General features: G+C 58.4%; 1 protein-coding gene across 50 annotated transcripts in view; it reads left to right on the top strand.

Moving 5' to 3' along the window:
- The window catches only part of IGF2 (insulin like growth factor 2), a 28,835-nt gene extending 21,527 nt beyond the window's left edge, over positions 1-7,308 (top strand). For 28 of the 50 annotated variants that reach the window (XM_070564449.1, XM_070564488.1, XM_070564454.1 and 25 more), the window contains 3 exons: positions 1,235-1,397; positions 3,298-3,446; positions 3,696-7,308. In XM_070564449.1, the coding sequence (XP_070420550.1) occupies positions 1,241-1,397; positions 3,298-3,446; positions 3,696-3,935 (546 nt within the window). In that variant the 5' untranslated portion in view covers positions 1,235-1,240 and the 3' untranslated portion in view covers positions 3,936-7,308. Of the gene's footprint in view, positions 1-1,231; positions 1,398-3,297; positions 3,447-3,695 lie in introns of all 50 variants that reach the window. The other 22 variants (XM_070564451.1, XM_070564448.1, XM_070564482.1 and 19 more) reach the window with 1 other exon arrangement.
- The last annotated feature ends 11,588 nt before the right edge of the window (positions 7,309-18,896 follow it).

Below are 18,896 nucleotides of genomic sequence, written 5' to 3'. Positions count from 1 at the left end.
GGCTCAGAGGCACTGGGCCGTGACGGTCCCCCCAGGAGGAGCGTGTGCCTGGCGGGCTGGGGCTGCCCGCCTTGGGGGCCTCTGCCCTCTGGAGGAGGCAGGGGCTATATCTAAAGAGAAGTTGAGGCTTCTTCCAAGCCCCTCAGCTCTTAAGAGACCTGGTCAACTCTGCCCCGGGCCTGCAGCCACACAGCCTGTGCAGGGGGTGTGTCCTGAGATGTGCCCGTCTTTCCAAATTGGGCTCTGGACTCTATGGGGTCTGGTGTCCGGCCTCCAGATGGCCTGACCTGTGCTCTCCAACTCCCAAGGTGGGATTGGTACTCCAAACGGGGACAGGGGCTGATGGTCCCAGAGGGACTTTGAGGTCCCTGGCCCTGGATGGTGTGATGCAAGGCCTGGAAAGGAGGCTTGTTTTGGGGTGCCCAGGGCAGACTGGGGTTGGGGGACTGGGTAATTGAGGAGAACAAGGCCCTTGGGAGCGTGGCTGGCATTGCCGCACTGACCATTGGATCCTTGACCTGAGCTTTGCTTAGCCACAGACTGGGAGCATGGAAAAGGCAGTGGGGGAGCGGGAGTGGGTGGGACTGGCCCAGCAGGACCCTCCTACTGCTTTGGGAGGGGGGCTGGTCCTCCTGGACCCCCCTGCTCAGCTGGTCCTCAGGGATGCACATGCTCTGTGGTGGGGTGGGGCTGTCTACCATCTTGGCTGGCGCTGGGAGACCCGAGGAGTGGCCACTGCCCTGTGCTGGCCCCGCCTCATGACATCATAGGACGGAGGCCAGGTCCAGTGTCCAGCACCGGCCCCTGCAGCTCTGGGTGTGGCTGAGCCCCTGAAATACTGATGGTGGGGCCAGTCCCCCCCCCACCACCACCACATGAAATTCCTGCCCTGCACTTGGTGCCAAAGTCGGGTTTCACACACATCCCTTCCTTCTCAGACGGGCGACCCTGCGCCCCACCTTGGCTGTGAAAGCGTGTGTCATTTTTGTAGTTCAAATGATGCCTTTAAGGAGAAAGCCGTGCTTGAAAACTACAACTTAAAACTTTAAACCGGGAGATGGCTGGGCTGAGTGTCTCCAAAGAGAGCTGGTCCTCGTCCCTTTTGCTGGGCTGGCGTCTGGGGGACACCCTGGCTGGGTGGGCAGCGAGAGGGGCCTCTGGACCAGGACTTGGCCTGCGGGGGCAGGGCGGGATGGGCGGGGCTCACAGCCTCCTCTCTCTCTCCCCCCAGCAGATACCAATGGGGATCCCGGTGGGGAAGTCGCTGCTGATGCTGTTCACTTTCTTGGCTTTTGCCTCGTGCTGCATTGCTGCTTACCGCCCCAGTGAGACTCTGTGTGGCGGGGAGCTGGTGGATACCCTCCAGTTTGTCTGTGGGGACCGCGGCTTTTACTTCAGTAAGTAGCTCGGGGCGGGGCTGGGCGGGGAGGGGGAACACAGCAGGTGTTCAATAAATACTGGGGGCCTCCGCCTCCTTCCTCAGACACCTATGCAGAGCCTCCAGGACACCTGGCGTGGGGGCCGTGGGGTGGGGGAGGCAGGATGCTCCAAGGTGAAGGACCGTGGGCTCTTGCCCGTGAGCCCTGGAGAGTGCAGCCGGGACCTGCAGCCACGTTCCTGGGGGCGCCTGCCCTGTACCTGGGCCGTGCTGGCACCCCTGACTTTCGTGCAACGTGACTCAGAGTGGGAGGGAGAACGCTTGCCTCCTAGGAGAGGTGGTATCTCTGGTGGGGGGGGGAGTGGGCGGGGGGCAGGCCAGACCGTAGCAGGCACTGGTGGGGTGCAGGGTGGGAGGAGGCATGGCTTCCAGACAAGGTGACCCAGGCCCCTAGCAGAGGCAGCCAGTGTCCTCTCTGCACTCCCTGCACTGCCTGCAGGCAGGGCTGCAGGCACGGAAGCTTACCACGCATTTCGGTGGTCCTGATGTCTTGACCGTGGATTATAGGATTTAAAGTTGGGTAAAACGGATTGAAAACCAATAAAAATAAAGGTCAATGTCGCTGGTGGGTGCGAGTGTGCCCACCCCACGTGCCCCTGGGGGCACAGGAGAAGAGACGAGCTCTATCATCGCAGTGCCACTGCCGGGGGAGTTGTGGGCCCCATGGCTGGGTGGGGTCTGCCCATGGGGGGGGTGGGCCACCGTGTGGGGTGCTGGCCCCAGCGTGCTTTGGCTGGTCCTCACGCTTGTCTTATTTCCACCCTGAGCTGGCCGGCTGAGCGCACTGTCAGATTTTTCCTGAGACCCCAGTGGGCCCCCCGCCCCTGTGCCTTGTGTCACAGGGCGGGACCCCCAGTGGGAGGTGAATTCTCCTTCAGGGGCACAGGCCCTTGCCCTACCTCCCAGCAAGCTGGGCCTCAGTTTCCCTATCTGTAGGATGTGGCTGGGGCAAGACAGTGAGGACCATGAAGGTCTCACATGGCCCCGCACTCCCCACGTGGCATCCTCCTTTGCAGCCTTTACTTGCCCACCCTGTGAAATGGCCTGCAGGCGCCAGTCTTGGCATTGCAGAGCTCTTGGAAAAGCATCCCTGCTTCTCGACGCTTCCGCAGCCCCGCCTGCCCTGGCCTCGCCTGTGCCCCCTCTCTCGCCTGCCTCGTTTGGGGGCAGGAAGTGGCCCTGTAGGGTGTGGTGCCGACCCTTCCCTGAGAGCAGGGCTGGGCCGGACCCCCACTGTGGGACCCCGTGAGGGAACCCCTTACCAGGGGCTCCTCTCCCCGCCCGTCCAGGCGCGTGCCCTCGGCCCCCAGGTGAAGCCCGGGAGGGACCCTGCAGCTGAGCCTTGGAGCCTGTGGTGGGGGAGCGGGGGAGGACGGGAGGGGAGGAGGGCGTGGTTTTATGCAGCTCCTCACTCCTCTCCTCCCGTCTTCTTCTTCTTCCTCCCATTCCTGCCTGTCTCGGCGGCTCTAGGACTGTGGTTAGTTCAGGGACAGCACTTGTGTCCCTGACCGGCCTTCAGGGCAGGACCCTATGGTCCTGTAACATGGGGGCCGGACCCCTCGCTGGGCTGCGTGGGACCGGGTGGCCGTGCCCATTTTAGATCCGAGGAGAGAGGCACCAGGAGGCCAGGGGGCTGTCCCGGAGCATGCTCACCCCCATTGTCACTTCTGTCCTTCCTGGACCACCCCTGCCTGCCCGGCTCTTGCTTCCCTCCTGCGCTCCTCACCCCACGGCTGGCTGTCCCTGTGGGGTGCCCCAGTGTCCCGTGGGGCCTGCCTGAGGGCAGGGTGGCCTTCTGCCCTCTCTGGGGCCTGCCCGGTGCTGACGGCCACTCTTGCTTCCTCCTGTGGGACTTCCAGGCAGGCCCGCAAGCCGCATCAACCGCCGCAGCCGTGGCATCGTGGAAGAGTGCTGTTTCCGCAGCTGCGACCTGGCCCTCCTGGAGACCTACTGTGCCACCCCCGCCAAGTCCGAGAGGGACGTGTCGACCCCTCCGACCGTGCTTCCGGTAAGACTCGGCCCCACCTCTGGGCCCAGCGGGGCAGCCACTGCCAGGGAAACTGAGGTCTCGCCCCTCGGGGCTGTCACGTCTGAGCCAGGGGACCAGGGTGCAGCCGTAGGGTGATTGACAGGTTGGCCGCGTGCCCCGACTGTGGACGTTGGGCAGAGGCTGTGAAAGGTTTAGGGAGAGGGCCATGCAGCAGGGGAGCAGGAGCTGGGGAGCTGGGCACGCCCTGACTGGCCCTTCCCCTCTCAGGACGACTCCCCCAGATACCCCGTGGTCAAGCTCTTCCAGTACAACGCCTGGAAGCAATCCACCCAGCGCCTGCGCAGGGGCCTGCCTGCCCTCCTGCGTACCCGCCGGGGTCGCATGCTCGTCAAGGAGCTCGAAGCGTTCAGGGAGGCCCAACGTCACCGTCCCCTGATCGCCCTGCCCACCGAGGACCCCACTCCCCACGGGGCCGCCTTTGTCGAGGTGTCCAGCGATCTGCAGTGAGCCAAATTGTCGTATTTCTGCAAAATGGCACTTTCCACCTTGTGCCCTCCTCTTGACCAGGGCCCCTTCCACCGGGTCCACCTCTGAAATCTCTCTGTACCGTCCCCCAGGGCGGGCCTCCCCCCCCAGCCCCCTTGCCCCAACCTCCTCATGTCAGGCACTTCGGCCCCGTCCATCGGGCTGAAGGAATCATAGTAACATCATCAAAAAAAAAAAAAAAAAAAAAACACCAAACCAATTGGCTTTAAATATCCCTCCCCCCAAATTATCCCCCCAAATTACCCCCAAATTACACAACAAAGAATTGGAACCATGAACCCCCCCCCAAATCACACACACTCCAGCCCCCTTAAAACTAATTGGCTTAAAAAAAAAACTAAAAAAAAAAATCAATTGGCTGAAAAAATACTAAAAACAATTGGCAAAATAAAAGAATTCGGCGCCCCCCCCCCCTTCCTTCTCTTCCCTTTCCGACCTCGAGTCAAATTGGCCGTGGCTCGAGTCCCCACCATCCAAGAGAAGGGAAGGGACCCCAAAATCAACAGGAAGGCATGTCTTGTTTCTCGGTCATCTCCTTTCTCGTGCAAAACTCTCAATTGGGCACCTATAATTGGCCATGGTAACAGCAGAGACCCAAACCTGTTCTTCGCTCTATTTCTTGTCACCAAAAATCACCCTAGAGCGAGTTAGAGGGACCCAATGAGACCAAAGGAGGGGACTACGGAACATGAAAACCAAAATTCGTGCAAATAAAATTTAATTGGCACAAACCCCCGCACACCCTAACATCCATCCTCCAAAGACCCACACACTCCAAAATCTTACATCTCAACTCACACCCTAAAAAGCACACACACACACACACACACACATCCCTACACACACACCCCTACACAACACACACCCACACCCCCACACACACATCCCTACACAACACACACCCACACACACATCCCAACACACACACACATCCCTACACACACACCCCTACATAACACACACCCACACCCACACCCACACACATCCCTACACACACATCCCTACACACACACCCACACCCACACACACACACATCCCTACACACACACACATCCCTACCCACACACACACACATCCCTACCCACACACACATCCCTACACGCACAAACACACACACACACACACACACACACAGATGGATGACAATAAGAGAAACTAAACTCCCTGAGATCAGACTGTGTTCCATCCTAAATTCTGTCAGCTGTTCCGCGTGAGGTTTTCATGTTCTGTGCTCCCCTCCCATTCCCTGGGATGCGCCCTAGAGTGGGAGGAGTGCGTCCCAGGCCTAGGCAGGTGGTTCCATCTTTCCGAGATGAGAGAGGTGCCCACTCCTTCTCGGCGCCTGTCCCCACGGTCCCCCGCGGTTGAGCCCGATGCCCCCAGACCCCACCAACGTCAGGGCAGCCTATTGTCATCGTGTGGAGCTAGGAACAGGTTTGGCCAGACTGGAGATGACTGCAGCTGAGCAAGACGTGCCCTCCCAGAAAGCCTGACGCCCTGGGTGTGCTCTTTAAGAAAGATCCGGGACCCCCAGGCACACCCAGGGAGCATCTCTGCCAGCCTCCTGGGGGCCTCTCCGAAATGGAGGCCCCCAGGAGGCTGGCAGAGATGATGAGGAGAGTGGGAAGTCTGGCGGTTGGAGGGGCGGGTGGGGGGCAGTGGGGGCTGGGTGGGGGGCCACTCTGGGGAACGGATCCAGTGAGGTGTTAGAAGAGTCAAGAGGAGAGAAACTTGCAGAATTACGGATCGAAATTAGGAACCCAAATTGATGTCAATTGATCTATTACCCCCCTTTAATTGGCTTCTCCTGGGGCTATTTTTCCTTTTTTGTTTTGTTTTTTTTTTTTTTTTGATCCCTCCTTCGCTTTTCATGCGCTCACACAAATTAATCAACTCCCACCCCACAACGGGGAGCAGCGACGACGCACGCAACAACCATCTGCCACCCTTGCGGTGGGCCCCGTGCAACCTGCTCTCTGCCATTTATCGCCCTCAATTTGATTTTGGTTTTTATTTCTGTCCCTGTCGCTTGGGTTGAGTTGGGAGTGGAGCCTCTGTGGGGATGCCGGCCACTGCGCCCCACAGAGAAGTCAGAGGGGAATGGAGACGGCCGCTACCCGGCCTGGCTTCTGAGGACGGTGGCTGGTCCTCGGAGGTCCTGAGGGGCGGAGGAGGGGTGGGGTGGCAACTCCCCAGGTGTCAGGAAGGTGCTCGGTGGCCATCAGGATGGGGCCCCCGGCTGGCCCGAGGCCGGCTGGGGGGGAAGGGAATGCAGATGTGCGTAGAGGGGTTTCATCAGGCTGGAGCAGGTGGCCGCCTTCCGCGCACTTGGGGAGCCCTCCCCCACCACTCGGTGACATCTTGCCCGCCTCCTCAGCACCCCGTCTTGTCCCCAGGAGGCTTGGAGCTCTGAGGGGCCTCCTGGGGGCCAGGCGGGGTGAGGTCGGGGAGTAGGGGAGGTCAGAAGGGTGTGGGCTGCCCAGAGCCAAAAAGCTGCATGTTGGTCCATCTACTGGGATTGCTTGGGCCCCCAGGCCAGTGGGTCTGGCGATACCAACCCAGCCACATCTTGGTGCCTAGGGCTGCGGCAGGGACCCGGGCGGCTGGGAGGTTTACCTCACCCCCACTTCTGCCCCCAGCGCAGCCCCCCTGCACGGCAGCCCGACTAGCAGTCTAGAGGCCCAAGGCTTGTGGGCCCTGGCAACGGGGCTGGCATGACCCAGGGGGCGGTCCATGCCAGTCCACCCGTGGCACAGAGGGTCCTTCGGCGAGTGCCCGGAGAATGGGCCATTCGGAACATTGGACAGAAGCTCAAAGAGTCAAATTGTCATAATTGGCGAACCACAGATTGGCCTGAGATCCAAAAAGACTTCGAGGCATCCCAAAGTGTCTGCCCATTCGGCCGGATGCCCATCCCACTCAGTGTTACATTCTGCCTCGCTCGGGATGGGTACTCCGGGGGCATCCGCCGACGCTCCTCTGTGCCCCCAGTGAGCAGTTCTGTGCGGGTCATCAACCATCCTGACCCAGGCCCCCATCTGACCTCCTGAGCCCTTGATTGTGGCTGTCCATCTTGTCTCTTCCCCGAGTCCCCCCCCCACAAACTGTCTTCAGCGGGACCCCCTCTTGGGTCCCTCCCTGTGCCATCACCTGAAGACCCCCCACGCGCTGAACACCGAATGTCACCTTGCCTGCTGTCCCAGACCATCTTGCAGCGGCCCGTGTTCGCCCCAACTCTACCCCTTTAACATGCTGGTATTTCTGGCAAAATCCATTGCTTGGGTTTTGTCTTTAACTTTTAATGCTCGCAATCCCAATAAAGCATTCAAATTTATTTTGTTCTGAGTCTTCTGCCCTTTTACTTGGGTGCTGGGTCGAAGGAGGGAGGGAGGGAACGGCTGAAGCCTGGGGAAGGGGCAGGGCAGGTGGGAGGGCAGGGAGGGAAGACCCTGGGGGTGTGGATGCCCCCTCTGCCCCTCACAGCACACATAATGAAATGAGAAGAGTCCACGTACCTCCACGCTCTCAGCCCTGACGATGGCCACTTGCGTGGAGTCAGGGACCCTGGGACAATCTCAGGCACCACATCCACAAAGACAGGGCGCCGTGGGGCGGGAGGGGCCCCGTGGGGGGCTTTTGTAGGAGTCTGCTGATGAGAAGTAAAACGCCCTCGCTGCTAACCCCAGGGAACTCTCCCGGCCTCGGGGGGCTCGGCGTCCCAGATTCTGAAAGGCTGTGGAAACTGTAGCTGTTGCTGGAGATGGGGACTGAGGGCCGTGCACACTGGGGCCTGCTTACCTGCGTGCCCACCTTGCACGCCCAGACACCATCTCCCATCCCCCAAGGCTGAGGCCGCAGCAGACATTGCTGGAAGCCCCCCTCTCCTGCTGAGCCCCAAAGCACCCACCCGACTGCTCTGGCCTCTGACTTTTAGGGTCCCCGAGCTCATCAGAAGGTGGCTAAGGCTGCCATGCAAGATGCTTGAGGCCTGTCCTGGCCTTCTCCCCCCGCCACAAGCCCTCGGTCAGCAGGGGTACCCAGTACGGGGAGGGGCAAGGGTGGAGGGCCTGAGGAAGCAGGGGCTGTGCACTCCATGGGGACCCCACAGTGCTGAAGCCACTCTCAGGGTTGGGGGGAAGGCCTTATACCCAAAATCCACGCATTCTTTCCATCTTTAGTATTTCTCGCTGGCCTGGCTTGGGCCGTGACTGTCTCAGAGCCAGTCCTCTGGGGGCGGGAGGCGTGTCCACACAAGTGGCCACACTGCCCATGCTCACTGAGAACTATTCCAAGCAGGGAGACTGGGGGGCTGCTTGAAGGAGGTGGGGTCAGCCAGCAAGGATGAGGAGTGCTGGGAGGGTGAGGAAGAGACAGATGGGTGGAGGGCACTGTGCCCGTCTTGCGGCAGCCAGGAACCTGACAGAAGTGAGGCTGGGGGCAGAGGGCCCAGGCCCTAGCAGTCGTGGCCCCCCTGAAGTGAGCTGCTCTGACACATTTCCAGGGGGTGAGGTGCGGGCCCAGCTCGGGGCCCTCTGCCCAGCCCTAACCACCTGAGACCAGGTGGGCGCTTGTCTCCCACCAGCCCCATGCAGGACCTGTTCCCAAAGGTCCACCGCAGCCCTGCCCGGTGCCCCCTCCCCAGCCCTTAGGGACACCAGGCTCAGGGTCTGCCTCCCAGCTCCCAACCCATGCTCTCTCCAGCATCCCCCATCCCACCTCGCTCTGCCCAGGGCCTCCCCTCACAGCCTCCTCACCCACTCCCCTGCCTACACCCTGCTTTTTTCAAGATCCCCACGACCTCCCCTGACCTCCCAGCAGCCCAGGGCACAGCCAGCACCCCCAGCTCTCCTGGGGTGAGCCCCGAACCCTCCTCACCACACACTGCCTGACCCAGGAGCTCTGGGACTGCCCAGCCCCTTTTTCCTACCCCTCCCCCTGCCCTGCAAACTCTCAGCTCATCCTTGTGGATCCATCATTCATTCATTCACTCATTCATTCGTGCATGTGGATGAACTCACATGTGCTCAGGGTCATGGAGGGAAATGCTGGGGTGCTTTTTTAAGGAGATGGGTTTCACGGAGAAAGTGGGGTTTGGGTGCAGGACTGAAGGAGATGAAAGAGGTGTGGGTCTCTCCTAGAAGGAGGGAAGAAGCAGGTCCCTGGAGTTGGGGTTGGGGATGAGGGAGGGGCTGTAGTGGTGGGGGGCCCGTGTGGGAGATGAGGTGAGAGGTAATGGGGGCTGCACAGATCATTGTCGTTCATTCAACAAACATTGCCGGAGTCCTATGGTAGTGGGCTGAATGGAGGCCCCAGAAAGACGTGTCCACATCCTAACCCCCGGGCCCTGTGCCCTTATTTGGAAAACGGGTCTTTGCAGATGTGATTATGTGAAGCATCTCAACATGAGGTCATCCTGGATTTAGGGTGGGCCTAAATCCAATGACAAGTGTCCCCATAAGGGAAGAGAAGGAGAAAGGACACACGGAGAGAGGGCCGTGTGAAGACGGAGGCAAAGATTGGGGGAATGTGGCCCCAGGCCCAGGAATGAATGCCTGCAGCCCCGGAAGCTGCGAGAGGCAGACAGGACCCACCCCGGGAGCCTGCGAGGAAGTGCGGCCCTGAGACACCCGGATGTCAGTCCAGTGAAACTGACTTCAGCCTTCCAGCCTCCTGGACTGGGAGAGAATGAATTTCTGTCATTTTCACCCCCCCAGTTCATGGTCATTTAGGAAACTAATTACATGAGGCTGCACCTGCTCTGCCCCGGTCCGTGTTCCAAGGGCAGAGGCTACTGCAGTGAGCCGAACGGTGGCCACGTCCATCCTTGAGGGGCTGCCAGTCCACATTCCAGCGGCCCCCAGCGCCTCTCATCCCACACTTCCTGCCTGTCTCCACTCCTGACCTCCACACAGGCCCAGGTAGTCTTTTAAGCCGTGAGACCAGGTCCTATCTCTGCTCTTTACCTCCCTGGAGACAAGCAAAGTCCTTGCCATGACTTGTGAGGCGGCCCTGGTCCGCCTTGCCTCTGGGCCTGGAAAACACGCAAGCGTGTTCTGGCCTCAGGGCCTTTGAACAGGCTGTCCCTGCCTGGACCACTTTCCCTGCAGACATCTGGGTCGTGCCCTTAAATTCTGCTGACTTGCACCTTCTTCGGTGAAGCCTACCCTGTGCCCCCTCTCACAAGAGCAATCTGTGTCCCCCAACTATTCACCGAACAAGGAGGACGAGGGGAGAGCAGAGGGTGACCCTGAGGCTTGGCCGTGAGTGAGCGGAAGGAGAGGTGCTGTTTGTTAAGCTGGAGACACTGGACTGACTGACTGCGGTGGCCTGTTCAGCTCCCTCGGTGTCCTGCAGACCCCTGACCCAGCAGTCTCATGCCACCCCCGACACCTGCCCCAGAGTCTCCCGCCGTCCCCTGCTCCGTGTTCACTTGGTCGACAGGGCCCCCAGCTCTGCCAGCCACTGGACACTGCTGCTGCCTGGCCTCCAGTCTCCTCTCCAGCCTCCCAGCCATGGCCTGCCACTCTCCCCTTAGGGCCTTCCTGGCTCCTGGGGAGAGCCTGAACCCCGGGCCAGGCTTTCCCGGGCTCTTCAGCACCTGGCACCCCCTGTTCTTGGTCATATTCCAATCCTGACACCTCACTGCCCCGGCTCCCCCAACATACCCCTCTACCCCCAGGCTTCACACTCACTCTCTCCTGGGCTTTCGGGCACCTGTTCTTTCCCTGGTCACCCCCACACGCCCTCCATCACTCTGTGCAGTGCTGACACCCCCAGCCTGTCTCTGGTCTCGGGAGTGCTCCTCCCCTGTAGGCAGCGGCTGCATCAGCCCCTGCCTCTGCCCCCAGACCTGCCGGTCACACAGGTGCATGGGCACACCCACCCTCAGGTCCTGGCAAGCTCTCCCATGCTCTCTGCAGACCCCAGCGCAGATCTGGCCAAAGAGGAGGCCCTGGGGATGCTGCGAGGCACCCCATCACGCCCACCCTGGGGAACGCTCCCTGCCCAGCCCAGTCCACTCGCCCTCCCCTTCCAGGCAGAACCCCTGCCTTCGCAGAGGCCTCCTCACCTTGGAGCCCCCACCTGATCCTGTCCCTGGGCCTCATCCCCAACAACCTGTGTCCACCTGCCCAGCTGATCCTGGCTCCCAGGGTCTCCAGTCCTCCCAGCTGTCTGGGCCTGGCACCCAGCTGGCGCTCCTGCATGGGGGTGGGGGGGCACAGACAGACAGGCCACCCGGGGAGGCCGGGCCTCTACCTGCCCAGCCCCCTCTGGCCTGGCGGCGGCGGCGGCCTCAGGCCTCATTAGCGCAGCCTCCAGCCTCTCTCCCCGCTCCCAGCCCCAGCCAGCCCAGGCCTCGGCCGGCCAGAAACCAAAGAGAAAATGCCTGTTTATGCCAGTTATGCCGAAAGCAAAACAGTTTGTGGTTTGTGACCCAAATTTTTTGCCTTTTTTTCAGAACATAACAAAGCTCAAGACAACTCCCCCCCACCCCACCCCCCCAGGCAGACAGAAACGATCTGTTTACACTGGCCGCAGAACATTCCCGGCCCGCCAGCCCGGCCCTCTCCCCAGGCCGTGCCCTCCGCAGGGCGGCCGGAGGAGGGGGTGCCGGGCCTGGCCGGGGGAAGGGGGGCGGCAGGCCCAGCGAGGAGAGGCTGCTTCCCGGTGGGGGGGAGGTGGGGGGTGGCTGGGAGTACTGGGGGGCCTCTCTGTCTAGTCGAATGAGGGTTCCATACAGTCCAGGGGAGGAGGTGGGGAGACATCACCCTGGCTGCTCCCGTCATCTCCCAGCACCCCTTCACACACTCGGGGGACAGGGCCTGGGCCTCTTGGCGTCGCCTGCCTGCCAGCCTTCCTGCCCCTGCACTGTGCCCCCTTCTCCACACTCCTCTCTGTCCGAACACCCAAGGCCGCGTCCCCTTGCCCAGCTCAGCTGCAGAGCCCATGAGGGTGGGCACGTGCCTTACCCTGTGGGCTGGTGCACCCAGAGCCATGGGTGTCGTGGAGTGGCGGGCGTCGAGCTCGGTGGTCCCAGCCCAGACTGGGGGGGAGCAGGGCGGGGCATCTCTCCCCGGGACCCAGCGGGGCCAGGCAGTGGTGGGGGACAGGTGGGACCTCGAGGTGCCCTGGCCAGGAGGAGAGACTGGGCCCCTTTCCCATTCAGACCGTCCCCAGGCCTTGGCCCACATTGTCCCATGCGGTGCCCCACGCTGCGCTCCGGGGCCCCCTCCCTCCCGGCAGCCTCCCTCTCCTTGCCCCGTCCTCTGCCTCCTCCTGCTCTTCTTCCTCCCCACATGGCCTCCTATCACCTCTTTTTCTGTCTTCGCTCCTTTCTTCATCCCTGTGCTGGCCTGTGCCCCAGGCTCGGTGCCGAGGAGCCAGGGCCTAAGAAGACGGAATTCCTGGGCCGTGGGCTCTGGTGTTGTGGGGAGCAGATCCGCAGACTCACCAGTTGGGGAGGGGACGCAGAGGCGCCCTGGAAACCCCTGTACCCGAGAAACACCACCCAGATGGGCAGACTCCATCTGCACTGGCAAGGCGCAGATGAGTTAGCCGGACGCGGGTGGCTGGAAGGGTGTTCTAGGCAGAGGGAACAGCATGGGTGGTTTGGGAATGCCCTGCCATTCTGCATGAGCTCATGTGTGGGTAGGTGGAGAGGGTCACAGGGGCTCAAGGCGGGCAGTGCAGAAAGGCCCTGAGTGCTGAGCCCAGAAGCTAGATTTGACCTTGAGAGAGCTCCAGGCAGCAGAAAAGGATTTTCAAGGGGAGCGTGAGCTGCTCAGAGGCAAGTCCTAGAAAGACAGTCTAAGCGTGGGGTGAGGTGGAGGCCAAGGGTTAGGAGGTATGTTAGGGGTGCAGGGGCAGAGCAGAGTGGGAAGGCACCCAGCTGGGAAGAGCTCAGTGTGGCCCAGGGTCCCCGCATGTGTGCACCCCTCCCCCAACCCTGCGGGCAGGTCCCGGCTCCGCAGGGTGTGTGTGTGGGGTGTGTGTGTGTGTGTGTGTGTGTGGTGGGGGGTCAGGGGTTCGTCCTGCCCCAGGCCCTGGAGACACTTTGGTTCTGCTCCTGCCAGGCTGGCAGCCTCTGCCCCTCGCCTGGCTGGAGCATCATTTTGGGAAGGTCTGGTCTTGTACCTCTGCTTTCCCCTCCCCTCCTTGTCATCCCCGGCCTCCCCTCGATCAGGAACAGATGTGCCTCTGAGCAGGAATTCTAGCTATTTGGTTAACCAGTCACTCAAGGGAGTTTCTGATAAGGCGATTTCCTTCTCGGGCCAGGCCAGCCGGTAGAGAGGGAGGAGCAATGACAACAAGCCCCACCCCCACCTTCCTCATGCCCAGGGGCCTCGGATGCTCCCCAGCCAGGGGCTCGCCCCAGCTGGGCAGCTCTGGGGAAGAAAGGTTTCCCAGGCCTCTTGTGGTGCTGGAGCATCCCAGCAGGTGGGGGCAGGCTGAGGCGGCGAGCAGGAAGGTCTCCCACCCCCTGGACCTGGGCACAGAGCTTGGTGGGAGGGGAGGCTGGAGAGGAAGAAACCCAGACTGATGATGAAGTGGCGCCCTCCCCTGCACTTGCACATCCAGTGTGTCCAGGTTCAGTGCAGGAAGCCTCTATGACAACTGCCTCCCAGCCATCGGTCTTTCCTTCCCTCATCATTTATCCAGTAAACATTTGTGCCAGACCCTGGAGCCATGAAGAGGAATAAGTTTCCATTCCTGCCCTCAGGACAATCAAAGTGAAGGAGGAGAGTGGCGCATCCACTCAAGAGTAACCAAGACAGCAGGACTAAGGAGGTGCCCAGGTGGCACCTCTTCAAAGTCCTTCCTGACCTGGGTTGGGGGAGTTACCACCTTCGGACTTCTTGCCTGGGGCCCTGGTCCTCTCCTCCTCCTGGCTGCCCTCTTCCAGGCGGCAGCTGAGCCTCACTCCCTGCTCAGGCAGGCTGTATGGTGGACCGGCCTGCTGGGAGCCTGGGGGTGGCACACCCCGGAATTAGTGACGCAAATCTGCCACTCTGGATCCCTGGTTCCCCAGAACCAAGCAGAGCATCTTGTCCTGTTCTGTTTATAGTTGTAGTTGGCTATTTTGATCCTTTATTTGGTCTTTTAGCACTTGAGCACCTGGCTTATATCTCCCAGCCACGGACCCCAATACCTAGACCAGTACCTGGTACAGAGTAGAAACTCCATGTGGGCTCCATGAATGGACAGATAGACGAGAGGATGGATGGGTAGATGTATGTATGAGTATATATACGTACATATGCGTGTATGGATAGATGGGTAGATGTACATATGCACAGATGAGTGGATGAGGGGATGAATGGTTAGTTGGATGGATGGATAGGTAGATGTATGTATGGGTGTACGTATGTATAGATGAGTGGATGGGTGGACGGATGGATGGATGGATGGATGGATGGATGGGTGGATGGATAGGTAGATATACGGATGGATATGTGGATGGGTACAAGGCAACTGCAGGTCAACACATATCTACTTATGTTGTCATAGTCCTAGTGGGGAATGAGGGAAGAGAGCAAAGGGACTGAAATTTATTTAATGTCTTTTCACACAGAAAATCTATGTGCTGATTCAGATTATAACATACCCTGATTTCAGAGTCTGGAACATAATTGGGGTTGAAAGATATTTGTTGATTAAATGGAATTTAAAGGTCTTGTTTAAGTGAACACAATATCTGGAAATTGTCCCAAAAGGACCTAGAGAATCTGAGCATGTTGATAAATATGTTGCTGACTGAAAGTGATAAAATCCTACCATAGAAAAAGGCACAGGGCCTAGAGAGTTTTATGGGCAAGGTTTTTTTTGAATGCTCAAGATCACTCCTGAACTATACAAAATGTTTCAAGCATAGAAGCTGGACAAAACTCCAATTCATTTTCTGTGTTTGCGTAAGCTGGTACCAAAGCCCAATCACGATAGCAAAAAAGAAGGGAAAACCACAGACCAAGCTCACATGTGAAGATAGATGCAAAAATGGTAAATAAAAGAATTAACAAATTAAATCCAGCAGTGCATTGAATTAAAGTAATAATACACCATGACAAAGTAGAGTTTACTTCCAAGAATGCAAGGATGACTCAACATTAAGAAATCCATTAATATCATCATGTCGGTAGGCCAAAAGAAGGAAAACCATATGATAATATTGACAGACGCCAACACATATTTAATAAAATCTAACATGCATTCCAGCTATAAAACATGTTTAAAAGGCTAGGAATAAAAAGAAACTTCCTTAACACACGAGAAGATACTTACTGTTTGCCTCGCCACTCTCCATCCCACCCTGCTGTCTTGTCACCCTCTGAGATGATGCTCTTCAACACCACCAACATTCTTGTAGCAAAATTCAGTGGACACGTTTGTCTTTATCAGACGTGGTCTCTCAGGGGCATGTGCTGCCACCGACCCCCACCCCCTGCCTACATCCCGAAACATCTCCTGGTTCCACTTCCTGTATGGAGTAGTAAGTTTCTAACAAATCAGCCCTCCTGCAGATAACAACCATAAACCCTGGACAACAAGCAAAGAAACAAAAAGCTACGCAAAGGCTCTAGAGAGTCAGCAAAAGCAGGTCATTTTGGAAAGGCTGTCATATTATGGTGCAGGCATCTAAAATCCCAATGGAAACCCTCCCATCTTTCTGGCCAGAGAAACCAGGAGAAGGAGCCTGGGGCAATCAAGGTCACTGGAGAGTGAGATGGGAATCCCAAAAAGAGCCAGAGGAGGGGACATCCCAAATCTTATGTATAAACTCTGTCCAAGTTCCGGGCACAGGGCAACCTCAAAGCAGTCTGAGCTGAGATCTGAGCCACCTGTCACCACAGGCGAGAAAGAGTTTGCAGCTGGGGCCTAATCAATTTAACTTCCTGTTTAAACAAATACATCAGTGCCCTTCAGAGAAAGACAGCACATCCAGGGCCTCCAACACACAGCATTCACGAAGTCTGTGATACAGCCCAAAATTACAAGATGGACGTGAGGGCCAAGAAGGTGTGTTTCTTTCTCAAAGGGAAAGACAATTAACTGAGGCCAGCTCTGAGGTGGCTCAGATGCTGGAATTATCAGACAAGGACATTAAAAGAACGATGATAACTATGCCCATGAAGATAAAGGAAAACACATTTGCAACGAATGAAAAGAGAGGAGATTTCAGCAGACAAATAGAAAATATTTAAAATATTTAAATGTTTAGAACTGAGAAATTCAATCTCTGATATTAAAAATTACTGGATGGTACTAGAATCCTAATGGAGATGACAAAAGAAAGAGTCTGTGAACTTAAAGAGAGATCAGTAGAATTTTATCCAATGTGAAGAAGAGAGGGAGAAAAGATTTAAAAAATAAAGCAACAGAGACTCAGGCTGTATGGATGGTGTTAAAAGATCCAACATATGGGTAATTGGGGTTCCAGCAGGGGAGAAGCAAGAGAATGGGGGGGGGAATTATTAAAGAGATGATGACCAAAAAATCCCAAATTGATTAAAAATATAAACTTACACACTTAAGAATAATAGCAAAACTCAAGAAGTTCAGCAAGACCCAAATAAGATCACTTTGAAGAAAATCATGCCCAGGCTCATCAAAGTCAAATTGATGAAAATGATAATTAAAAAAGAAAAACTCAAAAAGAGAAAACAACACATTTTTTAACAGGAAACGAGAAACTGAATTTCCAAAGACTTGTCCCCAGGAACCATGGAGGCCAGCAGACAATGGAACATTTTCAAGGCCCCAGACATGTTTTCCACTTGGCTGCCGTGGCCACTGGGTCCAGCTTCCCTGTCTGTTTTGGGGGGTTTTTTAAAGTTTTTGGTCTCTCTTTCCTTAAGTGTTGGTGTGCCTTGCCCTGACCTGGGCATCTTCTCTCCTCCCCTTCCTCTGACTTCTCCCCTAGGTGAGGCCTCCGCTTCCACACCTTCACGGGTCACGTACATCCTGAAGACCCCAAACGTGAACCCCTGGTTCCACTTGCCCAAGGTTGGGAGCGTGGATCCAATTTCTGCTGAATTTACCCCACAGCACTAGAAACTCTTGACATGTCACACATGGCCTTCCTCCAGGGTTCCCCATCTCAAGGAATGACAGTCCCAGCCATTCAGACGCCAAGCCAGAATTCTGGGTGTTGGAAGCCCCCATCTCTCTTACCTCGCACGTCCGAGGTACCTGCTGTCTGCCGTGTCTCACGATTTATAAGGAAGCCTTCATCCAGAAGTTCCCACTGGTTGGGGCCACTCTGCTCCTTGTGTACATCTGTGCCATCATTTAATCCTCAAAGGTAGAGCCTGTCCCCCCCATTTTACAGACGGTCAACTGAGAAAGACCGAGACTCGTCAACGGTCGTCAGTTGCTCCCGAGGGCCGCACGTCAGCCCTGGGCTGGGCATCACCGCGTAGACTGGCAGGCTGCCCGCCCCTCGGATCTCACTGTCTGGAGGGAGAGACTGACAGCTAACAAGGGGTTTAATGAGCTGATTACATAATTACAGGTGTGGAGAGTGACAGGGCTCACGGCCCGCTGACTCGACCCTCCCCGGCTCCTGAGGCTGAGGGCGGGCCCGGTTCTCTCACCCCGCAAGGCCGAGGAAGACGTGTGTGCGGGCCGGTCTCTCCCAGGCAGTCTCACTCAGCTCACAGACACCGCCCTCCTCCGGAGGGCAGGTGGGGGGCCAGCCTCACTCTCCTCCTGCACCCTGGCTGGGCAGCCTCAGAGGCACCACTCAGGATTGGCAAGAGCCCCCCGTGCTGACTGAGGCCGGGAGGGCTCTTCCCGGGTGGGGGGCTTCGGCGCCAGCTCTGGACCCCTCCAGGTCTCCCTGCACCCCCAGGCAGGCCTGCGGGATGGCATAGTGGGGAGGAGTCAGATCTCTAGCCCCCACTGGGCCCAGCCTCACTTCCAACTTTGAGCGACGTCCCTGCCGTGGATACAAAGGTGAACAGAATGTGTTGCCGCCTTGCCGGGGCCCTCGGACCCCTCACGTGAAGCGTGAGGATTGCCATCCCGTTTCCCAGGCTCTCGGGAGAGAGGGCCAGGGCCGCTCCACGAGCCGCCTTTGCACGCCCTCGCACGCCCTCCCGAGGGGCTCCCGACACCCTGGGAGACACCTCGGTGGTCACCGCTATCCGAGCAGGAAGACCGAGATTAACAAGTGGGGAGGCTCAAGGTCACTCAAGGTCCGCACCCGGAGCCTGCTCTGGCCCCCTCCTCTCCTTCCCTCCAGGCCTCCCCCAGATCCAGGGCCCAGGAAATATTGCCAGGGACTTAGAGGAGTGGGCGCGGAGGGAGGGGGAGTGTGTCCCCGTGTCCAGGCAGGTCTCCTCCACTGGGCCTGCTGCTTGGGGCAGAAGGATGGAAGGCGTGGGACAATGAAGGAGTGATGCTGTGCCAGGCGGGTTCCAGGTGCCGGCGGGTCAGGGCCGAGCCTGTCCTCTCAGCTGGACCAAGGCCCTCCCGCTGGGGCCCAGGGCCCTCACCTGGGTTGGGTACAGGTCAGGTCTTGTGTGCCGGGGGTGTCTGGGAGACGCCTCGCAACTCAGCGGCGGGGGGCAGGCTCTCCGCACGCGCTCGTCCTGCGAGTGAAGGGGCGAGAGGGGGAAGGTTGGAGGGCACTGCCCTGGCAAGGGTCACTTCCGGGCACGGCTGGACACCAGCACCCCGTACGGGGAAGGAGGCTGCTTTGGGGTGGGACCTGCCCTGGAGCATGCGACTGCCTTCCTGGGCTGCGGACTCCCTTGAGGAGAGCACCATCCTGGGGCCTCCCAGGAGAGGAAGCCCGAGGGGGCGCGGGCCCCTTAATCCTGGCAACTCCTGCCCACTGTGAGTTCCATGGCAACTCCTCACGCCGGCGCTGGGGTTTCAGGTCTAATTCTCCGAGACATCCTAGGAAATCTATTCCCGAGT

Source organism: Equus przewalskii, chromosome 11 (genome assembly GCF_037783145.1).
Source record: "Equus przewalskii isolate Varuska chromosome 11, EquPr2, whole genome shotgun sequence".
NCBI lineage: Eukaryota > Metazoa > Chordata > Mammalia > Perissodactyla > Equidae > Equus > Equus przewalskii.
This window is presented reverse-complemented; position numbering and strand designations above follow the sequence as displayed.